We start from the raw sequence: 26,714 nt of genomic DNA, 5'->3' as shown, positions 1-26,714 counted from the left end.
CTGTTATTTTTTTTTATATGTCTCAGAATGTAGGGGGGGGGGGGGGAGGCAAGAAAATGGTTGCCCAGGGCCCAATCAATAGTAAAGATGGCCCTGATCTGCAGAACACACCCATGCCTCATGCACGGGTGAAGATAGCCCCTTCTCATGGACATATGGATTGGTACAATCATGTGAATGAGCCCTTAAAAAGATTATAACTTGCCCATTCATAATGTTGTCTTTGCCTTTTTAAAGTGAAGTTCCTCCGAAGAATTGAACTTCCGCTTTAAGGACTCCTGACCCCAGGACATGCCACATTTGGTATGTAATTTTTTTGGGGGGGGGGGAGCGGGTGCCTAGTTTAACAGGTACCCAGCTCCCACTTTCACTCATGATGCCCAACCATTCAGAATGTGGCTGTCACAGCCAGGTGCCCACACTTGCAATGCCGGCACCGCAAAGAGGAGCAAGGCTTCGGGCGGCTGCATCGCTGGACCGGGGGACAGGTGAGTGTCTGTTTTATTAAAAGTCAGCAGCTACGCTTTTTGTAGCTGCTGACTTTTAATAAACATAGAAATGGGTGGAACTCCGCTTTAATAAACAATGTAGCTTTGGGAAGCCCTCCTGGAGATACAGGTTACATTAAGACCCCTTTCACACTGGAGGCATTTTTCAGACGCTAAAGGGCTAAAAATAGCACCCGTATAGCGCCTGAAAAATGCCTCCCCTGCAGCCCCAGTGTGATAGCCCAAGTGCTTTCACGCTGGAGCTGTGCTCTTGCAGGATGATAGAAAAAGTGCGGCAAGCAGCAACTTTGGAGCGGTTTAGGAGCTGTGTATACACCGCTCCTCCACCGCCCCTGCCCATTGAAATCAATGGGCCCCTGCCTATTGAAATCAATTGCAAGAGATTACAGCAGATCACTACTGTTCACTGATCATTTGCTACAGGTTACTGCACATCATTACTGCTCACTGATTGGGTTGCTAGAGGATACTGCACACCATTACCGCTTACTGATTGGGTTGTTAGACGTTACTGCACACCATCACCGCTCACTGATTGGGTTGCTATTGGTTACTGCACATCATTACTGCTCACTGATTGGGTTGCTAGAAGTTACTGCACACCATTACTACTCACCCATTGGTTGCTATACACGGATTCCTGTAACTCATTCATTGTGGCCCTTGACAGCCCTTGCAAGTAGGAGCATATTTTTCCCACAAGGTTGTGCCGCACAAACATTTCTAGCATTGCAGAGTGCTAGCTACAGTGAAATTTAATATAACTTGTAAAAAAAGACCACAGAATAGAATGTTTGTCCAATAGTGGGCAGAATGCATTAAATCTATAATGAAGGTTAAGCATCACAGCGCTAAATGACAAAAATGAACAAGTGTAATAGAGTACTCACTTGACATGCTTCTGCTGCTGTTGTACATCGATGGATGGTGTCTCTCTGTAGGTTGTGAAGTCTGTCTACAAACTGTGTGTTCACAGACTCTGCATGGAGGAGACAACGGAAACAAAAGTGCTTTACACTAGATATACTAGAAACAAGGTGACCATCCAAACGTCCATGGTCACTAAAGCCAAGTAATGCTTTTTTTATGCAAAGTTGATCCAGAACTGTAAGCTGAATATAGTGTAAACGAAAGAGGCATGTGTACTCTTGAATATTGGTGTGCATTGTGTGTTTCTTTCACATATGTGCAGTAATCCTGTGTGCAGGACCTTCCTGTAATAAAGACCGGTCCCTGCTGCTCTCTCTTCCTGTGTAGGGTGACAGGTCTTGTATCTGCCCCCTCCTGTAATTTGCGGGCCTTCTGGGCCCCTCCCACAACTCTGCTTTCTGCACAGATTTGGTACAATCCAGTGCTAATTTTACAAGGCAAATATTGGCATTTCTAAAGGCATTTGGTGCACATAAAGTGGATTTATAGTCTTTGAGGCTATTTAGAAATACACTACGGGGGTTATTTACGAAAGGCAAATCCACTTTGCACTACAAGTGCAAACTACAAGTGCAAAGTGCACTTGGAAGTGCAGTCGCTGTGGATCTGAATGGGACATGCAAGGAAAATAAAAAACAGCATTTTAGCTTGCACATGATTGGATGATAAAATCAGCAGAACCTGCTCATTTCAGATCTTCTCCTTATATTTATAGCGACTGCACTTCCAAGTGCACTTTCAGTGCAATTTCAAGTGCACTTGTAATTTGCACTTGTAGTGCAAAGTGGATTTGCCTTTCATAAATAACCCCCTATTACCAAAAGTATTGAGACGCCTACCTTTACATGCACATGAAGTTTAATGGCATCCCAGTCTTGGTCCGTAGGGTTCAATATTGAGTTGGTCCACCCTATGCCGCTATAACAGCTTCAACTCTTCTGGGAATGCTGTCCATAAGGTTTAGGAGTGTGTCTATGGGCATGTTTGACCATTCATCCAAGTTCCTCCACCCCAGACTCATCCATGTCTTTATTGACCTTGTTTGTTGCACTGGTCCAGATCATTTGGTGGAGGGGGGATTATGGTGTGGGTTTGTTTTTCAGGGGTTGGGCTTGGCCCTTTAGTTCCAGTGAAGGGAACTCTTAAGACGTCAGCATACCAAGGCATTCTGGACAATTTCATGCTCACAACTTTGTGGGAACAGTTTGGGGATGGCTCCTTCCTGTTCCAACATGACTGTGCACCAGTGCATAAAGCAAGGTCCATAAAGACATGGATGAGCGAGTTTGGGTTGGAGGAACTTGACTGGCCTGCAAAGAGTCCTGACCTCAACCCGATAGAACACCTTTGGGATGAATTATAGCGGACACTGCAAGCCAGGCCCCCGCGTCCAACATCAGTGCCTGACCTCACATATGCGCTTCTGGAAGAATGGTCAAACATTCCCATAGACACACTCCTAAACCTTGTTTACAGCCTTCCCAGAAGAAATTAAGTTATTATAGCAGCAAAGGGTGGGCCAACTCAATATTGAACCCTAAAGACTAAGACTGGGATGTCATTAAAGTTCATGTGCGTGTAAAGGCAGGCGTCACAATACTTTTGCTAATATAGTCTATGTTTAAATTAAAGTTTTTGTGCCCAGAGTTCAGCTTTTAATGGCACAGGAACTATTCCCGTGTATAACAATCTTCAATAATTCAGTAAACATGATTATCCACAGTAACTAGACTAAGGCCCGATTCACATATATGCAAATTGGATGCATTTTTAACTGCATCCTATTTGCATAGCATGTGAACCGGCAGCCTTTTCAATGTAGCCGGTTCACACATGCGGAGCGGCCGCAGTTTAAAAAAAATTTTGGGTCCAGTTCAGGTGCGATTTTAGGTAAAAATGTGCACCTGAATCGCACCTGAACTAGTGAACAGAACCACACCGGACTTCCACACTGAAACCGCGGCTGGACATGTGTGAACCCAGCCTAATAAAAATCAACAATGAATAACATGTACTGAGAGCAGGAAAGAAAATCTTCTATATAGTCCATATGAACCAGAATGCAGCTGTAGTTTTAGTTAAATTACCGTATATACTCGAGTATAAGCCGAGATTTTCAGCCTCTTTTTTGAGGCTGAAAGTGCCCCCCTCGGCTTATACTCGAGTCATCGCTGTCTGCCCGCTCGATCAGCGTGTCGAGCAGACAGACAGCGGCCATTCTATGATTCAAAAGCCGCGCCTCCGGCTCCGCCTTCGCCTGTGATAGGCGGAACACTGAATTTCCCAGCAGCCTGTGTTCCGCCTATCACGGGCATCCGCTCATCCTCGTACTACGGACGAGGATGATACGACGTCCGTGATAGGCGGAACACAGGCTGCTGGGAAATTCAGTGTTCCGCCTATCACAGGCGAAGGAGGAGGCGCGGCTTTTGAATTTTACAATGGCCGCCGACGAAGAGGGCACGGGACGGAGGCAAGGCAAGGCACGGCACGGGACGGGACGGGACGGGACGGGACGGGACGAAGGCAAGGCACGACACGGGACGGAGGCTCGGGACAAAGGCTCGGGACACAGGTAGGCTGGACACACACACACACACACACACACACACACACACACACACACACACGGATGGAGACACACACACACGGATGGATGGATGGATGGAGACACACACACACACACAGGGATGGATGGATGGATGGATGGAGACACACACACACAGGGATGGATGGATGGATGGAGACACACACACACAGGGATGGATGGATGGATGGAGACACACACACACAGGGATGGATGGATGGATGGACACACACACACACAGGGATGGATGGACGGACACACAGGGATGGACGGACACACAGGGATGGACGGACACACAGGGATGGACGGACACACACACAGGGATGGACAGGCATGTCTCACCCTCGGCTTATACACGAGTCAATAAGTTTGCCAGTTTTTTTGGGGGTAAATTGGGGGCCTCGGCTTATATTCGGGTCGGCCTATACTCGAGTATATACGGTAGTTTAGAGGGAAAGGGAAAGGAGGGGAAAGTGATGGGACAGCACGAGAGAAAGGAAGAGAAAGAGAGAAAGAAGAGAGATGTGCGGAAGGAAAAGTAGAGGAAAGGAGAGAGAGAGAAAGAGAAGGAACGAAAACAGAGGGGAGGTGAGAGAGAGGGAGAGAGGTGGTAGAAAAAAAGAGAAGAGGGATAAAGAGAGAAGGGAAGAAAAAAAAGGGAGAGGAGGGCAGAAGAAAGCAGAGAGAGAAGGCAATGGAACAAAGGAAATAAGAAGGGAAGGACAACTGAAACTATATTTCCAGTATTTACACAGCGCAGTGGGGATGATTTACTAAAACTGGAGAGTGCAAAATCTGCTCAAGCTGTGCATGGCAGTCAGTTATCTTCAGCTTATTCAATTAACCTCCCTGGCGGTAATTCCGAGCGTGGCTCGGGATTCAATTTCAGTACCATTAGCGGTAACCCCGAGCCACACTCGGGATTGCATTGCAGGATCCTGGTGCAGGTTACTTACCTTGTCCCCAGGATCCTGCGTTGCCCCCCGCTGTGTCTGCGGCCTCCGCCCGATGCCTCTGTGTGCCGTCTCCATTCCCTGTGAGCGCCGCAACGCATTGGGGTGGAGCCCAGCGGCAAATTCAAAAAGTACACAAAAAACGTAACACATAAAGTACACTGTAATCTTACAGATTTCATTACTGTATCAAATTATGCCCTGGCCGCACTTTTATATTATATATATATTGTTCTTTTTGCCTGGAAACTTGAGATTGTCCATGGCAACCAAACAGTGTCCCTTTACGTCAAAAGTGGTTTTAGTCCAGAATTGAGCGATAGTGAATCGTGGGGAAATTAATTGTATTATTATTATATTTTTTTTTTATATAGGATTATTTATAGTTATTTATTATATTATAATTTATGATTTCATGGTTCAAATGTTATCATACACAGGATGTCTACTAGACTCTTGTTTGGACAGATTTAAGTGTGTTATTCTTAAGAATTACAGGCCTACAATAAAAAATGCCAAATTTCTATGCAAAACAATTGTACCGCTTTAAGATTCAAAAATCTGACATAATCATACCGCCAGGGTGGCTACGCTTTCATAAAAAAAAAACACAAAAAAAAACCTAGAAGCTTATTGGCTTCTATACAGAGCTGCACCGGATTTTGCACTCTCTAGATTTAGTAAATCAACCCCCGATGCTCTTTCTTACCTATCTCCTTATTCAAGTCCAGAAGAGATTTATACCATTCAACCACTGCTGTCTTTGTACAGGTCTCAGGTTTGAAATCACTAAGAAAAAGAAAACTGTGTTTAGTGCCACAAATTCAAAGATGCTTTATAGATTGTTGGTCTTTACTTGCAGATCTCCAAATATTTCACTGCAATAACTGAGCTTTAAAGTGACACTAAACCAATGTCATTAAAAACTATCAATAAATGCTGTATTACATGCTGTTCATACTCAACCAGTCACTATGCTATTGCCCAAAATAATAAAGATTTGATTTCAAATACATAGTTGCATGACACTTTAAAACAGTTTATTGATATGAATTATATATTTTTACTCGATAATCCGAAGGCTTTTTTTTTTATTTTATTTTTTTATATGTGACCAGCAGCAACAAACAACAAGCTCCTCCTGCCACTGTTTCCCTTCAGACAGGCTGGGAAAGAGCTGGGTCATGTGACAGCTGTATATCACTTAGAAAGTAGGGTACTTAGATTTATTTTTGTATTAAAATAATTACAGTGCCATCATCCATATACATAAAGAGAAGGGACATTGTAAACTAAACTGTGTGTATTTAGTATACAGTAAAACCTTGTTTTGAAAGTAACTTGGTTTGAGAGCGTTTTGCAAGACAAGCTAATTTTTTTAAATAAATTTTGACGTGATATACAAGCGATGTCTTGATATAAGAGTAGCGTCATGTCACAACTGAGTATAAAAGAGAAGAGAGGCACCTCTAAGGCCGCGTACACACGGGCGGACTGTTCGCCCAACTTTGTCCGTCCAACAGTTTCGGCAAACAGTCCGCTCAAAATTAGCATGGACGGACATGGCCACACACGACGAACGAACAGTTTGCTGAAACCGTGCGCGATGACGTGAACGGCACGTACGACGGGACGAAAAATACGACGTCCTATACACTGCATTATAGCTTTCGGCGTGAAAATTCTTTCTGAGCATGCGCGCAACTTTGTTTGACGAACAAGCCTACACATGAGCGGACTGTTCGCTGAAACAAGGTTTCAGCGGACAGTTTTTCGGAAATTCCGAAAAACCTTGTCAGTCCAACTGTCCGCTGAAACTGTCCGCTGAAAGCCCACACACGAGCGGACTGTCCGCCCAAACACTGTTCAGCGGACAAAGTTGGGCGAACAGTCCGCCCGTGTGTACGCGGCCTAAGTGTAGCAATATAGTTACATGTAAAGAAGGTACAACATTTAGCATATTGCTACACTTAGTTACATAGTAGGTGAGGTTGAAAAAAGACACAAGTCCATCAAGTCCAACCTATGTGTGTGATTATATGTCAGTATTACATTGTATATCCCTGTATGTTGTGGTCGTTCAGGTGCATATCTAATAGTTTTTTGAAACTATCGATGCCCCCCTGCTGAGACCACCACCTGTGGAAAGGAACTCCACATCCTTGCCGTTCTTACAGTAAAGAACCCTCTATGTAGTTTAAGGTTAAACCTCTTTTCTTCTAATTTTAATGAGTTTTTGAGTCTTGTTAAATTCCCTTCCGCGAAAAAGTTTTAGGGGTGCCTCTCTTCTCTTTTATACTCTGTAGCTCCTGCTGGATTTTGCTTCTAATCCCCTGGTGGAGGATGCCGATTGTGAATGGACATTTTATGGTTACACAACCTATCACATTGCTATAATCTTTTTATATGGGCTATAAACTGGACTTATGAATAAATGGTTGCAGGAACAAATCATCTGAGTTTCCATTATTTCTTATGGGGAAATTTGCTTTGATATACAAGTGCTTTGGATTACAAGTATGTTTCCGGAACGAATTATGCTCGCAATCCAAGGTTTTACTGTAACTTTAAATAAGCAACTCATACTGAGCAAAAAATATATAAGCAGAGATCATCATCTGTGAACACTACATATTAAGATAATTAGTAGATTCAGAGATCTATGCAACTAAGATGTTAGCCAAATTTCAACTTTTCCAGTGGAAGGCAGCTTTGACCCAACCCCAACCAAACCTCTCTCATGGACTTACTCTATGTATAGTGAGTGAGGCTCTATGATATATGATAGGAAAGTACTGACGCTCAGCAGTGGGGGTTGGAGGTTAAGCGTTATGTGTGGGGTCTATTTGGTACAGGAGGTGGGGTATGTGCAGGACTGTCTTTAATATTGATTGGACCTTGGGCAAAAATTTTCTTGCCCCCCCCCCCCCCACATGGTATTTAACTCTCCACCTGCTCTGAGACATACAAAAAATACTGCTCACTGATTGGTTGTTAGAGGTTACAGCACATCATATCCTCACTGCAGGGGGGCATGACATACATATGAATGCCGCTGGCTGCAGATGTTTACATATGAATGCCACCGCTATTTACATATGAATGTCGTTATTTACATGTAAACACAGGGTCTGGAGGTGAGTCATCTGTAAACGACAATAAGGTAGAGCTGGGCAGCATTAGTACCAGCATTTCACACTGATATATCGGGACACAGCATGGGACTAAAACCTCAAGGGACAAGGGAATTTAAACTGGGATAGTTGGCAAGTATGAGGCAGCTGCTTTGGGTCCCACAATGACAGGGCCAGGGCAGCTGCCCCTTTTGCCCTGCCTTAAAGACGGCCCTGTATGTGGCCACACCTAAATATACTGAACTGATCAAAAGGCAATGTTCTACAACGGCTCCAGATTACGTCTGATGACGAAACATGTAGGGCGTGGCCATAGGATGTACACAGACTCTCTCTCGAGGTGGCGGCAGTGAATGTATCTCATGACATACAGGGCTTGTATTTCTGAAATTTTCTTTGGATCTAATAAATTGGATTATGTTACAATATCACACTATGGATATTTTACTTTTTTCATCCAAATAAATGCATTGTGGTGAGGTCACGTAAGAAGCAATCGGACCAGCATTATATAGCGACACAGGAGCTCACACTGTGGAGGCGCTGTAACCCCTGCAGGGGAGCTGGTAAGTGCGAAATTTGATTCCTGCACGAAAATTGCACCGGTTTTATTTTTACAGAACCTAAGAAGCACTGAGCACCAGTCACTTTATTATCGTTTGGAAGCTTTTTTATAATAATGTGGTTGGATGGACATTAAACACTGAATAACACATTACAATATCTTGCACATAAGACAGAGTGTTTACCTTTTTGCACTTGGGAACTAGCACTTTCATTTTATACCTTTTCTTAACAAATGTTTATCATGAATATTGTTGTCAATATTGTCATGTTTATATGATACAGTGGAATTTGATTTAACACTGAGGATTTGTATTAGGCACCAATCACTTCACATATCTTATATATATGTAGCGCCACCCCCGCAAGGGCCACTGTAATATACGGGTCTTCTGTCCCACACCAGTGATGACTCACCCTCCCCAAGATGTCAGTAACACCAAAACACTGTTTAAACTTTTAGCTGGGCTTTATTAGAACTAGCAAAAAGCCCTGAAAAGAGATAAACCGATTAACAGAATACAAATATTAAGTGCAATAATATACTACAACTTCTCAGTAAAGGAAAACAGGATTTGTGTTCATTCACTTTAACCCCCAGTGGGAGGCCTTGCCTGAAATGCACTGAACAAGTGCTGAACAAACTGTACAATACAATACAAAGAATAATGTTCAACAATACCCCAAAAGTGATATTACTGACTATAAGATCCTACCTAGGTCTTGTAGGTTCTAGCTAACCACTGGCCAGTGGGAATTCTATTCACACAAACACACACAGAGTCTGCCAGCGTTGGGGCCCTTTAAATCCTGTGTTTGAGTACTCAGACTTTTGTGAAGTAAATTTGTAATCCACAGAATGGAAAAGGATATCTTCACAAAGTGTCACAAAGATTAACAGATGTGGAGATCCACCTTCAGATAAAGCTGCATTACCAGTAAATAGGACCTAGCAGCTAGATCCACATACACAAGGATGGCAGAAGATCTCTCACCATTAGATGCACTGGATATATCTTCCTTCCAGCAATTGGTAGATTGATTGCTGTCTCAGTTGACTGGATGGTGATGGGAGCAACACAGGCCACAGAAACCTCCAAACAGGATAATGATGATGATTGCTGCAGCACTGAAACTGGTCTCTAGATTTCTCTGCACTGTTAGCACATCTTCAGTAATCAGGCAGAATAACACACTGCAAACTCCCCTCTCAAGTGTGCACCTTCCTTTAGGAGAGTCACAGGCTCTGGAAGTGTTCAAGAGTTAAACACATGGGATACTTTCTTCTGTCTGCCTGCCACCATGCCAGTCTGTCTCTCCTCCTGTGTCCTCCTCTCTCTCCCCGAATCCCAGCTCTCCTGAGTAGCTATCCAATCCTGTCTTTCATTGTTTTTGTTGTTAGGGGTGGGCTTCTTTTTTAGCTACAGCAGGACCCAATCTGCCTTCAATCCTGCAGCTATCAGATTAGCCAGAAAATGCAATGCAATGTTTCAGAGAGCAATATTCTGCATGTATTACAGAGGCAATACTAAGCCTGTGCTATATATATATATATATATATATATATATATATATATATATATATTTATTTATTTTTGTAGTTTATTGATTGGGTTCTGAGAGAATTATTCATATACTATCTATATCCATGTGGAGCGCCATAGCTACCAACATCACTTTCTAATGTTCTACAATGCTCTAACATCCTCCTTCCAGCAAATACTTCCTTTATGGCTAAATATACTTGCTAGAACTTGCTGCACATGCTCCTGTGCTACATGAGAACCACTTACTGTACCTGACCAAATACAGCAGCTGAAGCCTCTTGCTATGGAGTGACTGCTGCTGATCTATTAGCATGTCAACCTCCCTCTTGACACTACTAGGCATCTCATCCATCTCCTTCTCTGCAAGCAGCCTGTAGAACAAATAATAGAAGAGTTGTACTTGTGCAATGACCAAAATAAGATATCTTAAGGCTGAACTGATTTAATCTTCTAGGTCAACTTTGGACATTTATTTTTTCCTTTTTACAGTCAGCTATTTTATGGACCAGAAAAAGTGATAAAAAAAAAAAATACAAGTGAAATCCACAGTTAATAATATAGGTACTACTGAGACCCCACTAGGAGTGCCTAACCATAGATTGCACATCATTGGTACAAATGAAGAGGTGACAGTTGCAGGCTTGCAAAACAACAAGTCTCATTATTAGGCATGACATAACCTAGATTATTTGTAAAGCATACATGGATCATATTTATAAAAAAGTTTCAAAAGCACAGGCTAGCCATTAATAACCTAAAATGTGGTCTCCAAAGTCAACATAGTCTCAGTTTAGAAGGTAATAATACTAACAATTGCACAAATCCAAATCAGGTGCCTATAATTATTATAGCAGTGCTACTATCATAAAGTTTATGATCAGCTTTCATGTGTAAATGGTACACACAAGTGGTAAGTAGTTGACAGATGATGTGAAAAAAGTCCCAGAAACCCCAGATGGAAATCTTACTATGTTATAACATTACACACCCCACAGCTCACTCACCAGAGGGTTGTATATATCAGGCATGGACTGATAAACCACAGCTCTCCTCAGCAACAAGGAAGGTGTCACAGCATATCCACCAGTTCTGTTGCTGGTACCGGATTAGGAGTTGTAGGTTTAGCAGGACAGTAGGGGGGACCGAAGGAGCGGATTGGTGCAGTGGTGCTCGGTGTGTCCGTACACTCACTAATCACACGGCTCTGAGTGTCCCTGGATCTCGGCTCTCCCCTTCTTTATGTCACTTTACTATTCCCCACCAGGTACTATGGTGTCTTCATGAAGTCGTCCTGCTAAACCTACAACTCCTAATCCGGGACCGGCAACAGAACTGGTGCATATGCTGTGACACCTTCCTTGTTGCTGAGGAGAGCTGTGGTTTATCAGTCCATGCCTGATATATACAACCCTCTGGTGAGTGTGAACCCTGAAGGGGAGTGTGATGCACAGACTTCAGTGTGGGGTGTGTAATATTATAACATCGCAAGATTTCCATCTGAGGTTTCTGGGACTTTTTCACATCATCTGTCAACTACTTACCACTTGTGTGTACCATTTACACATGAAAGCTGATCATACACTTTATGATAGTAGCACTGCTATAATAATTACAGGCACCTGATTTGGATTTGTGCAATTATTATTATTACCTTCTTTGATGTTTATGCGTTTGCATTTTAAGCGGCAGCTGTTTTATTAATATTGCATAGTGATGACATTTATTGTTACACTTATGGAAGCTCCATTTTTTTTTTTTTTTTATGAAACCCGACATATATTTAGTGCCGAGATAGTGGAAGGAGGTCTAGAATTCATTGAATATTTTTTAGCTAGTCTAAATTTAGTAAGCTTTAAAACATGTTTTTTGCTAACAATCATTATTTTGAGCTCTCATTATAGCTTAGTGAAGGATTATGTGTCTTCTGAAAAAGATACCTGAATTCAGTTATCACTCTTTCTTTTTCATGGGATTTCCAGGCTTTTATCAGGTCTTGCCATTGAAGGCGTTGAGTCCCTTCTCTTTTTAGTTCCGTTTCCATCAGATTCAGAGACAGCTTGGCAATTGCTCTTTGGTTGGCAAGTACGGCTTGATTTATCATCTAGGTGTATGAAGCAGAAACTCAGTGAATTTAAGACACAATCTACAAGACCAAACACAAACTGCTCACTTGCCAACCATATAACTTACATATACAAATGCAGAGCAGCTCTCCTGTATTGGGTCACATACCTCGTATGTGATCTGCACGATCGGGCAGGGGGTGCACACGCATGCCATCCCAGCTATGCTGTTATTCTTTACAGCACATGACAATCACTGGGGCCCTTGACCAATGATTGACCACCAGACCCAGTGATCGGCACTGAACACAGCTCTGCCATTGTAAACAATACAGAGCTGTGTTCACAAACAGGGGGATCTTTTTATTTTTTTTATTAGATATGTTTTATAACAGAAGGTAAAAAAACATTTTTATTTTTTTATTTTACATTGTTGGTCTTTTTTGGTTATGTCACAAAACAATTAAAAACCCAGATGGGTGCAAATACCACTAAAAGATTGCTCTATTTATGTGAAAAATTATACAAATTTTGTTTGTGTACAGCGTTGCATGACCACGCAATTACCAAATAAAGTAAGTGTCAAATAGCAAAAAATGGCCTGGTCAGAAAGGGGGTAAATCCTTCTGGAAGTCAAGTGGGTAGTAAATCAAATGGCGTGTAGTGGGCTAGCCAACTCCTCTAAGGCCGGGTTCACAATGATGCAACCTCATGACAATGAAAATAACATTGCTGTCCGGGGGGTGTGGCTTGAAGATGGCGGAGTAGGAGACACACGCTCGTACAGGCTCCTGCCCTCCACCAGGTCCCTCAGTAATGCTACGGACACAGCACAGCGCGCCTAGTCCTCCCCACTCTCTCTAAACAAGGCGGTACAGAGAGCGTATGATGCTACGGACATAGGCTATCGATCCCCCCTCTTCAAACAGCGTGTTCTAGCAAGGGACACAGAGCAAGTATAGCAAGTTACACAAAGCAGGCGCTTACCCGGGGATGAGGAAGAAGGAGAAGGGGGGACAAAAGCCGAAGGAACAGCCGGAGATAGAACGCTTCTTTCCCCATACGAGAGCGGCGGTATCCAGGAAACAATCAGCGGGACCACGTGACTCAATGGGAGGTGGAGACAAGTCGAGAGAGGGTGCTTCGGCGTCCTCCGGAAGAGAAACGAACGAGTTGCAGGAACGAAGAAGATCTACGCCCCAGCTACAGACGGGTAAGACGAAGGGACTACAGAGAGAGGAGGTGAGGGAGGAAAATGAGAGCCCCCAGGAATACCAGGGAGATGCACAGCTACCTATGGGAAATCCAGAACTTAGAGCGCTGTTTCAAGCGCTTCCCACACGTGCAGATATTGAAACAATGGTGTCTAGGTTTGAGGATACACTCAGACGGGAGATGAAGTTGGTTCAAACCGAAGTGCAGCATCTATCAGACAGGCTACTAAGGGAGGAAGATCAGAGGGTATCCCTGGAGAAGCGCGTACACCAGCTGGAGCAGGTACAGACTTTACATGTTCTATGTGTTTCTAATATGCAGTTACAAATAGAGGAAATGGAAGATCGCAGTCGCCGTCAGAATCTGAGATTCAGGGGGATCCCTGAGACAGTAGGTCGGGACGCACTGCAGCTTACGGTACAAACTATCTGTCAACAATTGCAAGCTCTTGCTCTCCCCCAGGATTGGGAGTTTGAGAGAGTGCACAGAGCCCTAGGACCCCCGTCAACAAATATAAATAGACCGAGAGATGTTATATGCAAGTTCTTGCGTTTCTCCCAGAAAGAGTTAATAAGTCGCAAAGCATGGGAGGCAGGTGATATAGAGCATGATGGAGCAAAGGTGAAAGTATTGCCCGACTTATCTCGGGCTACCCTGCAGCGAAGGGCAATGATGCGCCCACTCTTGGACAGAATTAAACATACAGGAGGGGCATATAAGTGGGGATACCCTATAGCGTTGACTGTAAGAAAAGATGCAATGACTTTTAGTCTGCGACACCCGGCAGAACTCCCGGATCTGTTCTCCTTTTTAGGAACAGAAGCCTTAGAGGTTCCGAACTGGCTCCAATCAATAACAGGACCCCTGAAAAAACAAAGACCTTTCGAAGGGGGGATGGACTTAAACCCCCAGAGAAGAGGAGAAACTAGATAGCAATTTTCAGCGGAACAATTGGGTGGGGGGGGGGGGGGTGGGGGTGAGACTCTGTCTGGGTCCAACTTGTTTGGATTCTTTTTGAAAAATATTTACCCCTGATTGGCACCCCCTCTCTTCTCAGAAGAACTGATTGGAGGTTCCCATCCCCCTTTTCTCTTTTTTTTTTTTTGGGGTTTCCTCAGTGTCTCCCCTGTCCCCTGAAGGAAAATTGGTTGAGGGTCCCCTCCTTTTTTTTGTCCCCCCCTTTTTTTTTTTTTTTTTTTTTTCTCCTCTTCAGAAGGGGAGGGAGGGGGGGGGGTTAGATGTGAATGGGAAGATAGTGGTTGGGAAATTTTCCTTTTTTTTTTTGCTGTTGTTTTGTAGTTGCACATTAGGTTTCTCTCTGGTTGGATGGGGTAAAGAAAGGCATAGGTTTTTTTTTTAATTTTGATTAATGTCTTTTTTTGGTGTGTAGAGAAGAAAGAGAAGTTTGGCGGAAACACCCAAAGGGGTGCTCTCTGCCTACTCCTCTCTAAAGGAGTTAATAGGAGGGGGGGGGAAATATTCAGTATAAATATATAAAATAGAAAATAGAAAATATAATTTCACTTAATTATTTTTTTTTTTTTTTTTTTTTTTTTCTCACAGTCTTTCTATGAGAACACACAAGAACACATTTGGGTAGTACTAGGAGTAATGATGGGTAGATTGGCACTAATGAGTAAAGATGATACGCAAATCTGTGAAGCGCTTCGTATTTTTTGATTGAGGGGGGTGTAAAGGTATAAAATTTATAAAGGGGGGTAGGGCAAGGGAAGAGGGGGGGAAGATGAGAAAAAGGGGGAAAGGAAATATAATATGGATATGTATGAATTATATAAATATGTATATATGATAATTTGTATAAGGCATGAATGAGGTTAACCCCTTCAGAAAACTCCTCCATTAAATTCCAACCTATCGCAGAAGGATCTAAAAACTCCCTTTTTTCTTCTTTTTGTTTTTTTTTTTTTTTTTTCTTTTTCTCTCTCTCTTTTCTTCTCTTTTTTTTGGTGCTCCCAGGGGCTGGGGTATTTAGTTATTATACTGTTGGTTATATTGTCTATGAGAAAAGAAAAATGAAACACAAGAAAAGATAAGGTAACAACACAAATAGGACAGGAGGAAGGGGGAAGGGTAAGAAAGTAGGGGTAAGGGGGGGAGGGGTAGGGGAAAGGGGGGAAGAAAGGGAAAGAAAAAAAAAGGGTAAGGAGAAAGGGGAAATAATTTGGGCACCTATTAAAGTGGGAGGATAGTGGTGTGTAAGAGAAATAGTGGGAGGAGGGGTAAAGAGGAGGGGGGGAGTAGTAAAGTAGAAGATAGCGAGGGGGGGGAGGAGGTACGGGGTAAAGGCACTTTAATTCACACTGTCACTGTGAGGGTGAAGTGGGTAGGTTAGGTAGGTGGGGTAGGTATATAGGATGGGGAAGACCCTGTGGAGTAACTAGATAGAAGGAATAGGAGTTAGAGGTAATAAGAGGAGTGAAGTTAATGAAAGAGAAGTAGTAAGAAAGAAGTAAAACTCTAGGGGGAAAGAGAAGAGGAAGGGAGGGGGGGAGGGAGAGGGAAGGGGAAGGGGAAGGGAGAGGGAAGAGAAGGGAAGGTCGGAGGGGAGGTTTGGGGGGGGGGAGGGGAGGGGCGGTGGAGAGAGAGGAAAGGGAGGTCAGGAAACGAGAAGAGGGAAGGGGAAAGATGGGAAGAGGAGGAGGGGAAGAAGAGAAGAGGAAGGAAAGAGAGAGAAAAAGGGGGAAAGGGACTAGAGGAATAGAAGAGAGAGGAGGAGGAAGGATGGGGATGAGAGAATAGGGGACTACGATAGTAAAGGACGGGAATGCCTCCTAATATGGAAATAAAAAGTGCTGTGTAGCTGAAGAAAGTTAAGGGGTTGAGAAAGAGGGGGACGGGAGGGAGGGTATAGGAGCAGAGCACTCTGGCCGATTCAAGTCAACCCCCCAAATAGGTCTGCACCCACGCGAACCGTATAATTGGAGGTTCAGAACGGGGGTGCCTCCCCTAGGGGTTGATAGGAAAGGAGGGGGGTTAGATTCAGATTAGAAAAGATCGGGTTTTTTTTTTTTTTTTTTTTTTTGCCCACTACTGCCTTCTTATATCCTTTTGAAAGATGGAGGAGATAAGGGTAACTTCCATAAATGCAAAAGGATTAAATGTACCGGAGAAACTAAAGATACTCCTTAATGAACTAAAACGATCCAATACGGACGTGGCGTTCATACAAGAAACACACTTCAAAAGGAGTGACCTTCCGTATCTCCAGAATAGATTTTTCCCATGTGTATACCATGTACATAATCAAGTATCGAAGTCGAAGGGAGTGTCCATCTTAATTTCGAACCGAATACCCTGGGCTCTCCTGGATATGCGGAAAGATGTAGATGGACGCTTCCTTTTTATAAAGGGACAAATAGGGGGGGTAAAAGTAACGTTAGCTACTATTTATGCGCCAAATGTACATCAGGATAATTTTATAAATAAAACTCTAACAAAATTAATGGAATTTGCAGAAGGAAAAGTGATCTTAGGTGGAGATTTGAATATACCATTAAACCCTAGGGAAGACACATCAACGGGAGTCTCATCAGTCCCTAAGGGGGTCAGGGGGAAGATAATGCGGAAGTTGCAAGAGATGCATCTAGTGGATGTATGGAGGCTGCTACACGAAGGAGAGAGAGATTATAAATTTTTTTCAAATCCACATCAACTCTACTCCCGCATCGATCTCTTTCTGATACCCCATTATTTACTGCCAGCAGTACAGAAAGTAGAGATAGGAAATATAACGTGGTCAGATCACGCACCAGTGACACTACAGATATTCATGTCATGCCCGGCCCTATCCAAGGGGCGCCAATGGTGGCTAAACGAAAGTCTGTTGCAGATTCCCGAAATACGGGAAGATGTAGGGAAAGAAAAGGAAATGTACTTCCAGATAAATGACGCCCAGGGGAGTGATCCGGGCATGATATGGGAGGCACATAAGGCGGTAATGAGAGGAGTGCTGATTAAACATGGCTCTCGATTAAAGAAAATAAGAGAAGAACAGATGGTAAAATTAGCAGATGAAATTCAGAAGTTGGAGACTCTCCACAAGAATATACAAATTACATCTATAGGAAATGAGTTGGCACATCTGAGGAGACAGTTGACCGATCTCCTCCGATGTAAAGCGAAGGCGGCAATACAGTTTGGTAGGAAAATTACGTATGAACTAGGGGATAAGTGCAGCAAAGCATTAGCAGGGAAACTTAAAGAAAAGGGGAAGATGGTTTATGTCCCTCATATTAAAGGGGAAAATGGACGTCTGATCTCCCGACCCAGTGAGATAGCTGAAAGATTTGGAGAATACTACTCTGGGCTATACAATTTATCACTACCCCGAGTACCCCAGGCTAAAATGGAGGAGTATCTATCAGCAGCAGGCCTATGTAGGCTCTCTTCCATGGAACGTAGTAGACTGGAAGCCCCTATAACGACAGAGGAGTTAAATGCAGTAATGAAAACAGTTAAACAAGGGAAAGCACCGGGGCCCGATGGATTTTCAATCCAGTACTACAAGAGTTTCCTCCCAATCTTAGGTTCGCATATGCTAAAGGCCTTTAATGCAATTGGCCAAGCTGCGGCCCTCCCACAGGATGCACTTAGAGCACATATCTCGGTAATCCCAAAGGAAGGGAAGGACCCTGCGGACTGTGGGAGTTACCGACCTATCTCATTGTTAAACTGTGATCTGAAGCTTTTCACCAAACTGTTGTCTTCTCGCCTCCAACCATTATTAAATCAACTGGTACATCGAGACCAAGTAGGGTTTATCCCTACTAGGGAGGCGAGAGACAACACTGTTAAGGTACTCAACCTGGTCCACTATGCCAATCAAACTAGAACGCCCTCTATTTTTTTAAGTACAGACGCTGAAAAAGCATTTGATAGGGTGAACTGGAGGTTTATGTTCGAAGTATTGAGGCATATGGGACTAGGTGAGCATATGATAAGGTGGATATCTGGAATATACTCCTCTCCGCAGGCCGTGGTTAAAGTCAATGGGGTACTCTCAGAACCGATTAAAATCTCAAATGGGACACGGCAGGGGTGCCCACTTTCCCCTATGCTGTTCGCTCTCTCGATAGAACCGTTATTGAATAAAATTAGGCTAAACGCAGATATTAAAGGTCTACAAGTTGGAGATAGGAGCTATAAAATCTCTGCTTATGCAGATGATCTGCTGTTCTCTTTGGTTAGTCCACATATCTCACTGCCAAATTTAATGAAGGAAATAGATGAGTATGGTGCATTGGCAAATTTTAAAATCAATTATTCAAAGTCAGAGGCAATGGGGGTAGCCCTCCCCTGGGAAAAACAACAAATGTTACAACCCAACTTTAAATTTAAATGGGTAGGGACGGCCCTGAAATACCTGGGCACACAGATCCCAGTAAAAATAGAAGAGACATTTAAGTTGAATTTCCCCCCGCTTCTTAAGGCAGTTAAAATATTGTTAGAGAAATGGCAACAGGGACGTCATTCATGGTTTGGCCGCTGCAACTCTATTAAAATGAGTATTCTGCCAAAATTTTTATATCTACTACAGGCCCTACCAATAGAAATCCCATCTGCTTTTTTTCGTGAAATAGACACAGTGTTTACGAAATTTATTTGGGCAGGTAAACGACCGAGGATCAGTAGAAGCCGGATGACTATGCTAAAAAGAGATGGAGGCTTAGCAGTACCAGATTTACTTAAATACTATAAGGCAGTGCATATTGGGAGGATTATCGACTGGTGCCGACATACAGAATTTAAGATTTGGATAGAACTAGAACAAGAAATGTGTATAGTACCTCTCCGAAGAGCGATTTGGTGCTATACAAATCTACCAGATTCTATGAAAAAGCATCCGCTTATAGGCCCAACATTACAAATAGGATTTAGAATTAGTCAGAACCCTAAATTCTCGTCAGCGCATTCCCCATTAGTTCCGGTGCTAGGTAACCCCAGTTTTAAACCAGGAATGGAGAGGAGAGACTTTAAGAACCTGCAGGAAAAGGGGTATATGCAGGTATCACATTTTCTACAATCTAATGCCTGGCCAACAGTGACTACTTTGACTCAACAAGGGGGCCAATTTGAAGTGAAGGTGTGGCAGGCAATGCAGCTCCGGCACTTTTTTGAGTCATTAGGTCCAGCAATAAACTATAAACAAGATCTAACTAGATTTGAAATTTACTGTGAAGAGAAGGAACCTCTGTCTCGAACGATATCAAAGATATATACATTGCTTATAGCCCCCCCAGATAATTATGAGATGCCATGCTTTGTAAAGTGGGAAAGGGACTTGGATAGGACATTCTCATTAGATCAACGTCAGAGGATGATATACCTCTCGTTAAACACATCAATCTGTACTGGAATTCAGGAATTGAATTACAAACTGTTGACGAGGTGGTATTATACCCCATCGAAGCTCCAGAGGTTTTCCCCTGGAGCATCAGATCAATGTTGGAGGTGCAACGGGGGACGGGGGACTTTACTACATATTTTCTGGACATGTCCCAGGATCAAACAGTATTGGAAAGACGTGCAAAAAATTATGCAAAAATTTACAGAATATCCAATAACGGAGGACCCGGCTTTTTTCTTGTTGCACCTCTCACATATCCCAATAAGAAAATATAAGGGCTCGGTATTGTGTCACATGGTTAATGAGGCTAAGGGTTGCATTGCTCGTTCCTGGAAAGACTCTAAACCACCAACAATAACAATGTGGTTAAATAAAGTGAGGAAGGTGGGGGCTGTGGAAGATTTAATATACTCGGCCCAAGACAGAAGCGAGCAATATGCCAGGATATGGGCGGGATGGAATGTTTTCCTCTCTTCAGAAGAGGGAAAGAAACTGCTGGGGAATAGGGAAAGATAAGGAGATCACCATGTAGTGGGAATAAGTAAATCATATGGGCTGGAAGCAGAAGGGGTGTTCTTTTTTTTTTTTTTTTTCCCGGAGGGTGGGAGGGAAGGGGGGGAAAAAAAAAAACTAAAATAAAAGGAGGGAAAGTGGAATACGTAAAAACAGTAGAGATAAATAAGAAATGGGCTCTCAGTTAGGTAAACCAGGGAAATTGTATTTTTGGTAGAGATTAAAAGGGACTGAGCACCGACGAATGTTTATATGTATTTATGAAAATGTATGTAACTGGACTATGTAACCTCCTTGAAGTTTAAATAAAGAATATTTAAAAAAAAAAAAAAGAAAATAACATTGCTTCCAATTGTGCCTGTTGACATCAATGTAGCACAGCTCTGATGTGATTTGGGAATGGGTCCTGTGCTACTTTGGTGTCATTTACAGTGCAATTTGGCCCCATAGAATATGCAAACCACATCCAAAATGCATTCAAATTTGCATCAAAATCACACTGCAAATTGCGGTAAAATTACATTGCATTAGCATGAACCGAGCCTTAATCTGAAAACTGACTCAGGGTTAAGTCTAATTGTTACCTAAATTTCTCAGATACCCGAGTCTAAGCAAGCTAACCAAGTCTCAGGCATGTGTGTTTACTGGTCCAACTTCACCCTCTCTCTGATCCCACACAAATTAGTAGGTTTCACAGCACAGAATCAATTAGTAGAAGGTGGGCAAGCAATATAGAAACTTTGGTGATGCCATTGTAATGAACTATACTAATAATACAATATGTACTGTATATATATATATATATATATATATATATTATTATACAGGTTTTATATTGCACCAACAGTTTGCTCAGCGCTTTACAACATGAGGGCAGACATTACATTTACATTACAATTTGGTACAAGAGGAATCAGAGGGCCCTGCTCGTTAGAGCTTACAATCTAAAAAGGAAGGGGAAATTGATACAAAAGGTAATAGCTGTGGGGGATGAGCTGATGGAGGAAGTAAAACAGTGTTAGTTAGAAGCAGGATAGGCTTCTTTGAAGAGAAGGGTTTTCAGGGATCATCTAAAGATGGATAGATTAGGGGACAGTCGGACAGATTGGGGTAGGGAGTAGGGACGGAGTTCCAAAGGATGGGAGAAGCTCTGGAGAAATCCTGGATATATATATCCCAACCACGACACTACCTGCCTGGAGTTTGCATGTTCTCCCTGTGCCTGCGTGGGTTTCCTCCGGGTACTCCGGTTTCCTCCCACAATCCAAAGACATGCAGGTAGGTTAATTGGCTTCTGGCTTCTGTCCAAAATTGGCCCTAGAATATGAATGGGGACCTTGGCTTGTGGGCTCCTTGAGGCTAGGGACCGATGTGGGTGTAGCAATGTACAGGGAAAGGGACAATTGTAGACACTCAGGTTGAACTGGATGGACTGGTGTCTTTATTCAGCCTAACTAACTAACTATGAAATATATAATATTTACAAATGCATGTGTGTATGTATGTACATATATATATTTATAGATAGATAGTAAAAACTTGGATTGCAAGCATAATTCGTTCCGGAGCGAATTTCTCCAGAAATAATGGAAACTCAGAGGATTCGTTCCACAGCCATTTATTCATTGTGTTGTGTAACCATAAAATGTCCATCCACAAATAGCAGCCTCCACAAGGGGATTAGAAGCAAAATACAGCAGGAGCTACAGAGTGTAAAATAGAAGAGAGGCGCCTCTTAAGTGTAGTAATATGGTTACATTTAATGAAGATACAACATTTAGCAACTCACATGGTTGATGATTAAATGAGGCACATTTAAGTATGCAGGCATCCGGGGTAAAGCTGTCCACATAGACCGTCCTCCCCACCGCCGGCTCTCACCCGCTGTCAGTCTGCAATGGTGACCGGGAAGACTACCCTGCAGTAGAGCGATCCGAAAACAAGGCTTGAAGCACTCGTGGAGCGCAGCGTGGAAGGGATGGCGTTGATGGTGGTGTGGAGGACGGTCTATGTGGATAGCTTTACCCCGGATGCCTGTATACTTAGATGTGCCTGTTTTAATCATCAACCATGTGAGTTGCTAAATGTTGTACCATCATTAAATGTAACCATATTGCTACACTTAGAGGCACCTCTTTTCTCTTTTATACTACTAAGCTGTGGCACGACGCTACTTGTATATCAAGACATCGCTCGTTTATCAAGTCAAAATTTATAAAAAAACATTTTGCTTGTCTTGCAAAACACTCTCAGACCAAGCTACTCTCAATCCAAGGTTTTACTGTATATACATATATAAACTGTATACTGTATGCCACATTGAGATATACTATATATTGAATTACCTTTTTGACTTTAGTACAGCTGTAATTTTTCTCATGTATAACTTTAGTAGATGACCAAAATGATTTGATTTGTTTCCTGAAATTTACCACCAGCCATGACCTTACTTACCATAGCTTCTTTATGAATAAACCTAAGCACATCAGAAGGCATGAAATAGCAAATCTTTGTCAAAAGTGTTGTAAATTTCTTCAACACATCAGCGATCTAAAAACATAAACATAGTTAACCTATGTGTTAACATCCCCCCCTAAAAAAGAAACAACAGCAATTTTCATTTTACAGCACCGCTGTGCGGTCACATTACCTTCATTTTACAGCACCGCTGTGCGGTCACATTACCTCCCGCTGCTTTCCTTCCCCGAACTAAGAACTACAGAGGGAGGGGCAGAGCTATTTAGCTATATCATTTTTAAAAAACACAGACACTGCACTGTTTATCTTCCTGTAACAGAGGGGATTCCAGGATTAGAAATCAGTGACTTTACAGTTACAGCAGAACAGCGATAGGAGGGTCAGGGAGGAGATAGCTCTCACACACAGACTAACGAGCTGACAGGCAGGGAGGAAGGGGAAGAGGGGGAGAGGAGAAACATCGGGATGAATGAGGCACGTAAACTGACCACAGTATGATGGATTAGCAGTCATGATTACTGAGGTCAGTTCACATAGGGGAAAAGGCAGGATCAACCAGGTATTTTACAGCATAGAGAGGGGCAAATTACACTCAAGAAGCACTATGCTGTTGATCATGCTTTAAAGAAACAGGAATATTTTTTTTTAAGGGTTACAATCTTTTTAACACTGACCAATACTGACATATTAACATAAAGCTATGTTAACAGTCTTTCTGGGATGAATAACTACAGAAAGGCCGCAAAACCTTTCATTGTAAAAATGCTGCTGTAAGCCCCCTTGGTCACATAACCAAAAGCTTATGATGTTGGTCTTGTGATCTCTGCTGAAAGGAGATTCAGCCAGTGTTACTTGTTTTCCGCACCTTCTACAGCAGTGTTTCTTAAACTTTTTTGTCTTGCGGTGCACCAAAAAGATCAAAAAATGTTCACAGCACACCTGAAAAGATTTAACAATTTTCATTTATTTATTTTTACATATATATTTTATTTCAAATTGAATGTGAAGGATGTGCCTGCTTTCGAGAGCAAATCAAATTAAAGCAAGCCTCCAAAGTCAACCAACAAGCGCGCATTTCCAGACTTAATTAAGTATTTCTCCATCGCCAAATAATCAACAAACTTTATATATATATATATATATATATATATATATACACATAAGAATAAAAGTTGGAATGGAATGGTCTCTTTTATTATAATAATATAATTAGAGCGATCAAGTTCTCCCGAGATCTCGCATAAGTCTCTCGTTACGAAAGGAACCAATGAATGACAGACTCACAGAGATTGCATTTTTATATACAGTGGGGGCGGAAAGTATTCAGACCCCCTTAAATTTTTCACTCTTTGTTATATTGCAGCCATTTGCTAAAATCATTTAAGTTAATTTTTTTCCTCAATGTACACACAGCACCCCATATTGACAGAAAAACACATAATTGTTGACATTTTTGCAGATTTATTAAAAAAGAAAAACTGAAATATCACATGGTCCTAAGTATTCAGCCCCTTTGCTTAGTATTTAGTAGAAGCACCTTTTTGATCTAATACAGCCAGGAGTCTTTTTGGGAAAGATGCAACAAGTTTTTCACACCTGGATTTCGGGATCCTCTGCCATTCCTCCTTGCAGATCCTGTCCAGTTCTATCAGGTTGGATGGTAAACGTTGGTGGACAGCCATTTAGAGGTCTCTCCAGAGATGCTCAATTGGGTTTAAGTCAGGGCTCTGGCTGGGCCATTAAAGAACAGTCACGGAGTTGCTGTGAAGACACTCCTTCGTTATTTTAGCTGTGTGCTTAGGGTCATTGTCTTGTTGGAAGGTAAACCTTTGGCCCAGTCGGAGGTCCTGAGCACTCTGGTGAAGGTTTTCATCGAGGATATCCCTGTACTTGGCAGCATTCATCTTTCCCTCAATTGCAACCAGTCATCCTGTCCCTGCAGCTGAAAAACACCCCCACAGCATGATGCTGCCACCACCATGCTTCACTGTTGGGATTGTATTAGACAGGGGATGAGCCGTGCCTGTTTTTCTCCACACATACCGCTTAGAATTAAGGCCAAAAAGTTCTATCTTGGTCTCATCAGACGACAGAATCTTATTTCTCATCATACTGGAGTCCTTCAGGTGTTTTTTTTTAGCAAACTCCATGAAGGCTTTCATTTGTCTTGCACTGAGGAGAGGCTTCCATTGGGCCACTCTGCCATAAAGCCCCGGCTGGTGGAGGGCCGCAGTGATGGTTGACTTTCTATAACTTTCTCCCATCTCCTGACTGCATCTCTGGAGCTCAGCCACAGTGATCTTTGGGTTCTTCTTTACCTCTCTCACCAAGGCTCTTCTCCCCCGATAGCTCAGTTTGGCCAGGAAGGGTTCTGGTCATCCCAAACGTCTTCCATTTAAGGATTATGGAGGCCACTGTACTCTTAGGAACCTTAAGTGCAGCAGAAAGTTTTTTGTAACCTTGGCCAGAACTGTGTCTTGCCACAATTATGTCTCCGAGCTCTTCAGGCAGTTCCTCATGATTCTCATTTGCTCTGACATGCACTGTAAGCTGTAAGGTCTTATATAGACAGGTGTATAGCTTTCCTAATGAAGTCCAATCAGTATAATCAAACACAGCTGGACTCAAATGAAGGTGTAGAACCATCTCAAGGATGATCAGAAGAAATGGACAGCACCTGAGTTAAATATATGAGTGTCACAGCAAAGGGCTGAATACTTGAACCATGTGATATTTTAGTTTTTCTTTTTTAAGAAATCTGCAAAAATGTCAACAATTCTGTGTTTTTCTGTCAATATGGGGTGCTATGTGTATATTAATGAGGAAAAAATTTACAGAAATGATTTTAGCAAATGGTTGCAATATAACAATAGTGAAAAATTTAAGGGGGTCTGAATACTTTCCATCCCCACTGTAAGTTACTTTTTTAACTTTTGCGACATTGATTTACCATTTCATTTTTGATACGTTCAAGGTTTCCAAACGCTAGCATTTTTAAATGTTTTTCAAAACTCCCACGGCACACCTTCAAATGTCACGTGGCACACAGTTTGAGAATCACTGTTCTACAGAGATAACATCTTTGGCCACTGCCCTCGAACAGTTGTTACATATAATCAAAGTGGAACCTCCTAAAGAGGTCAGAAGTATGTACTCACCCGATCTGCACGTTTCTCTTCTAGATAAAACAAAGTGTTCTCTGTGCGTCTGATCCACTCCTTTCTGTAAGAGGATTCCTCAACCACATGATCCCAAAATTCATGTAAAAACTAAAAAGGAATAAAAAGCTAGTATATAAAAGCAGGAAAAGCACTATCATGGCAATGTTTGCATTTTCCCAGCCATTTCTGGTATATTGTTGACTGCTAAATTTATAGATGGGATGCACCAAACTTTTACCCTGTGTATATATTCCACGTGTGTTTACTACCCCAGTCTGCTGCTATTGTGTACTAGGCTTAAAACGTGGCTGAGGTTAGACACCATTTCCTGCCTTGATGAGACTTTTTAGTAGCAGTGGTGGTGATACACGCTTTAGTCGGCTCTTACTAAGTGGCTCTACTTTCCTTTTCTGGATCAATCAATGGGTCCTTTGTACACTTTTTAAATTTTTCTTTGTGTTTCTGTATTGTCGAATTAGTGTGTACTTTGATATGTATAAAAAATAAGGGACTTTGTTACTTTTTTATATGTGCCTGAAAAGTCAATTTTTTCCTCCACATTTCAAATCTACTTTAGTCGGGGGACAAATATCCATTATATTTAAAAACCTTGTCTGTTAAACCCATTGGATGAAGGTCTAATAGCGGAGGTTAAGTCACCATTTCCCTTCTCTCACTGGCTGTGGGAACCTT

At 42.4% G+C, this 26,714-nt stretch overlaps 1 protein-coding gene across 1 annotated transcript in view; it reads right to left on the bottom strand.

Moving 5' to 3' along the window:
- Positions 1 to 26,714, bottom strand: part of CCDC180 (coiled-coil domain containing 180) — a 125,623-nt gene that overhangs the window by 77,750 nt on the left and 21,159 nt on the right. The window contains exons 7-12 of the mRNA XM_077477372.1: positions 26,019 to 26,129; positions 22,837 to 22,932; positions 12,162 to 12,325; positions 10,476 to 10,595; positions 5,689 to 5,768; positions 1,400 to 1,488 (exon numbers count right to left, since the gene is read on the bottom strand). Coding sequence (XP_077333498.1) covers positions 1,400 to 1,488; positions 5,689 to 5,768; positions 10,476 to 10,595; positions 12,162 to 12,325; positions 22,837 to 22,932; positions 26,019 to 26,129 — 660 coding nt within the window. The remainder of the gene's footprint in view (positions 1 to 1,399; positions 1,489 to 5,688; positions 5,769 to 10,475; positions 10,596 to 12,161; positions 12,326 to 22,836; positions 22,933 to 26,018; positions 26,130 to 26,714) is intronic.

Source organism: Lithobates pipiens, unplaced genomic scaffold (genome assembly GCF_037356315.1).
Source record: "Lithobates pipiens isolate NorthernLeopardFrog02 unplaced genomic scaffold, aLitPip1_a1.2 Scaffold_1, whole genome shotgun sequence".
NCBI lineage: Eukaryota > Metazoa > Chordata > Amphibia > Anura > Ranidae > Lithobates > Lithobates pipiens.
This window is presented reverse-complemented; position numbering and strand designations above follow the sequence as displayed.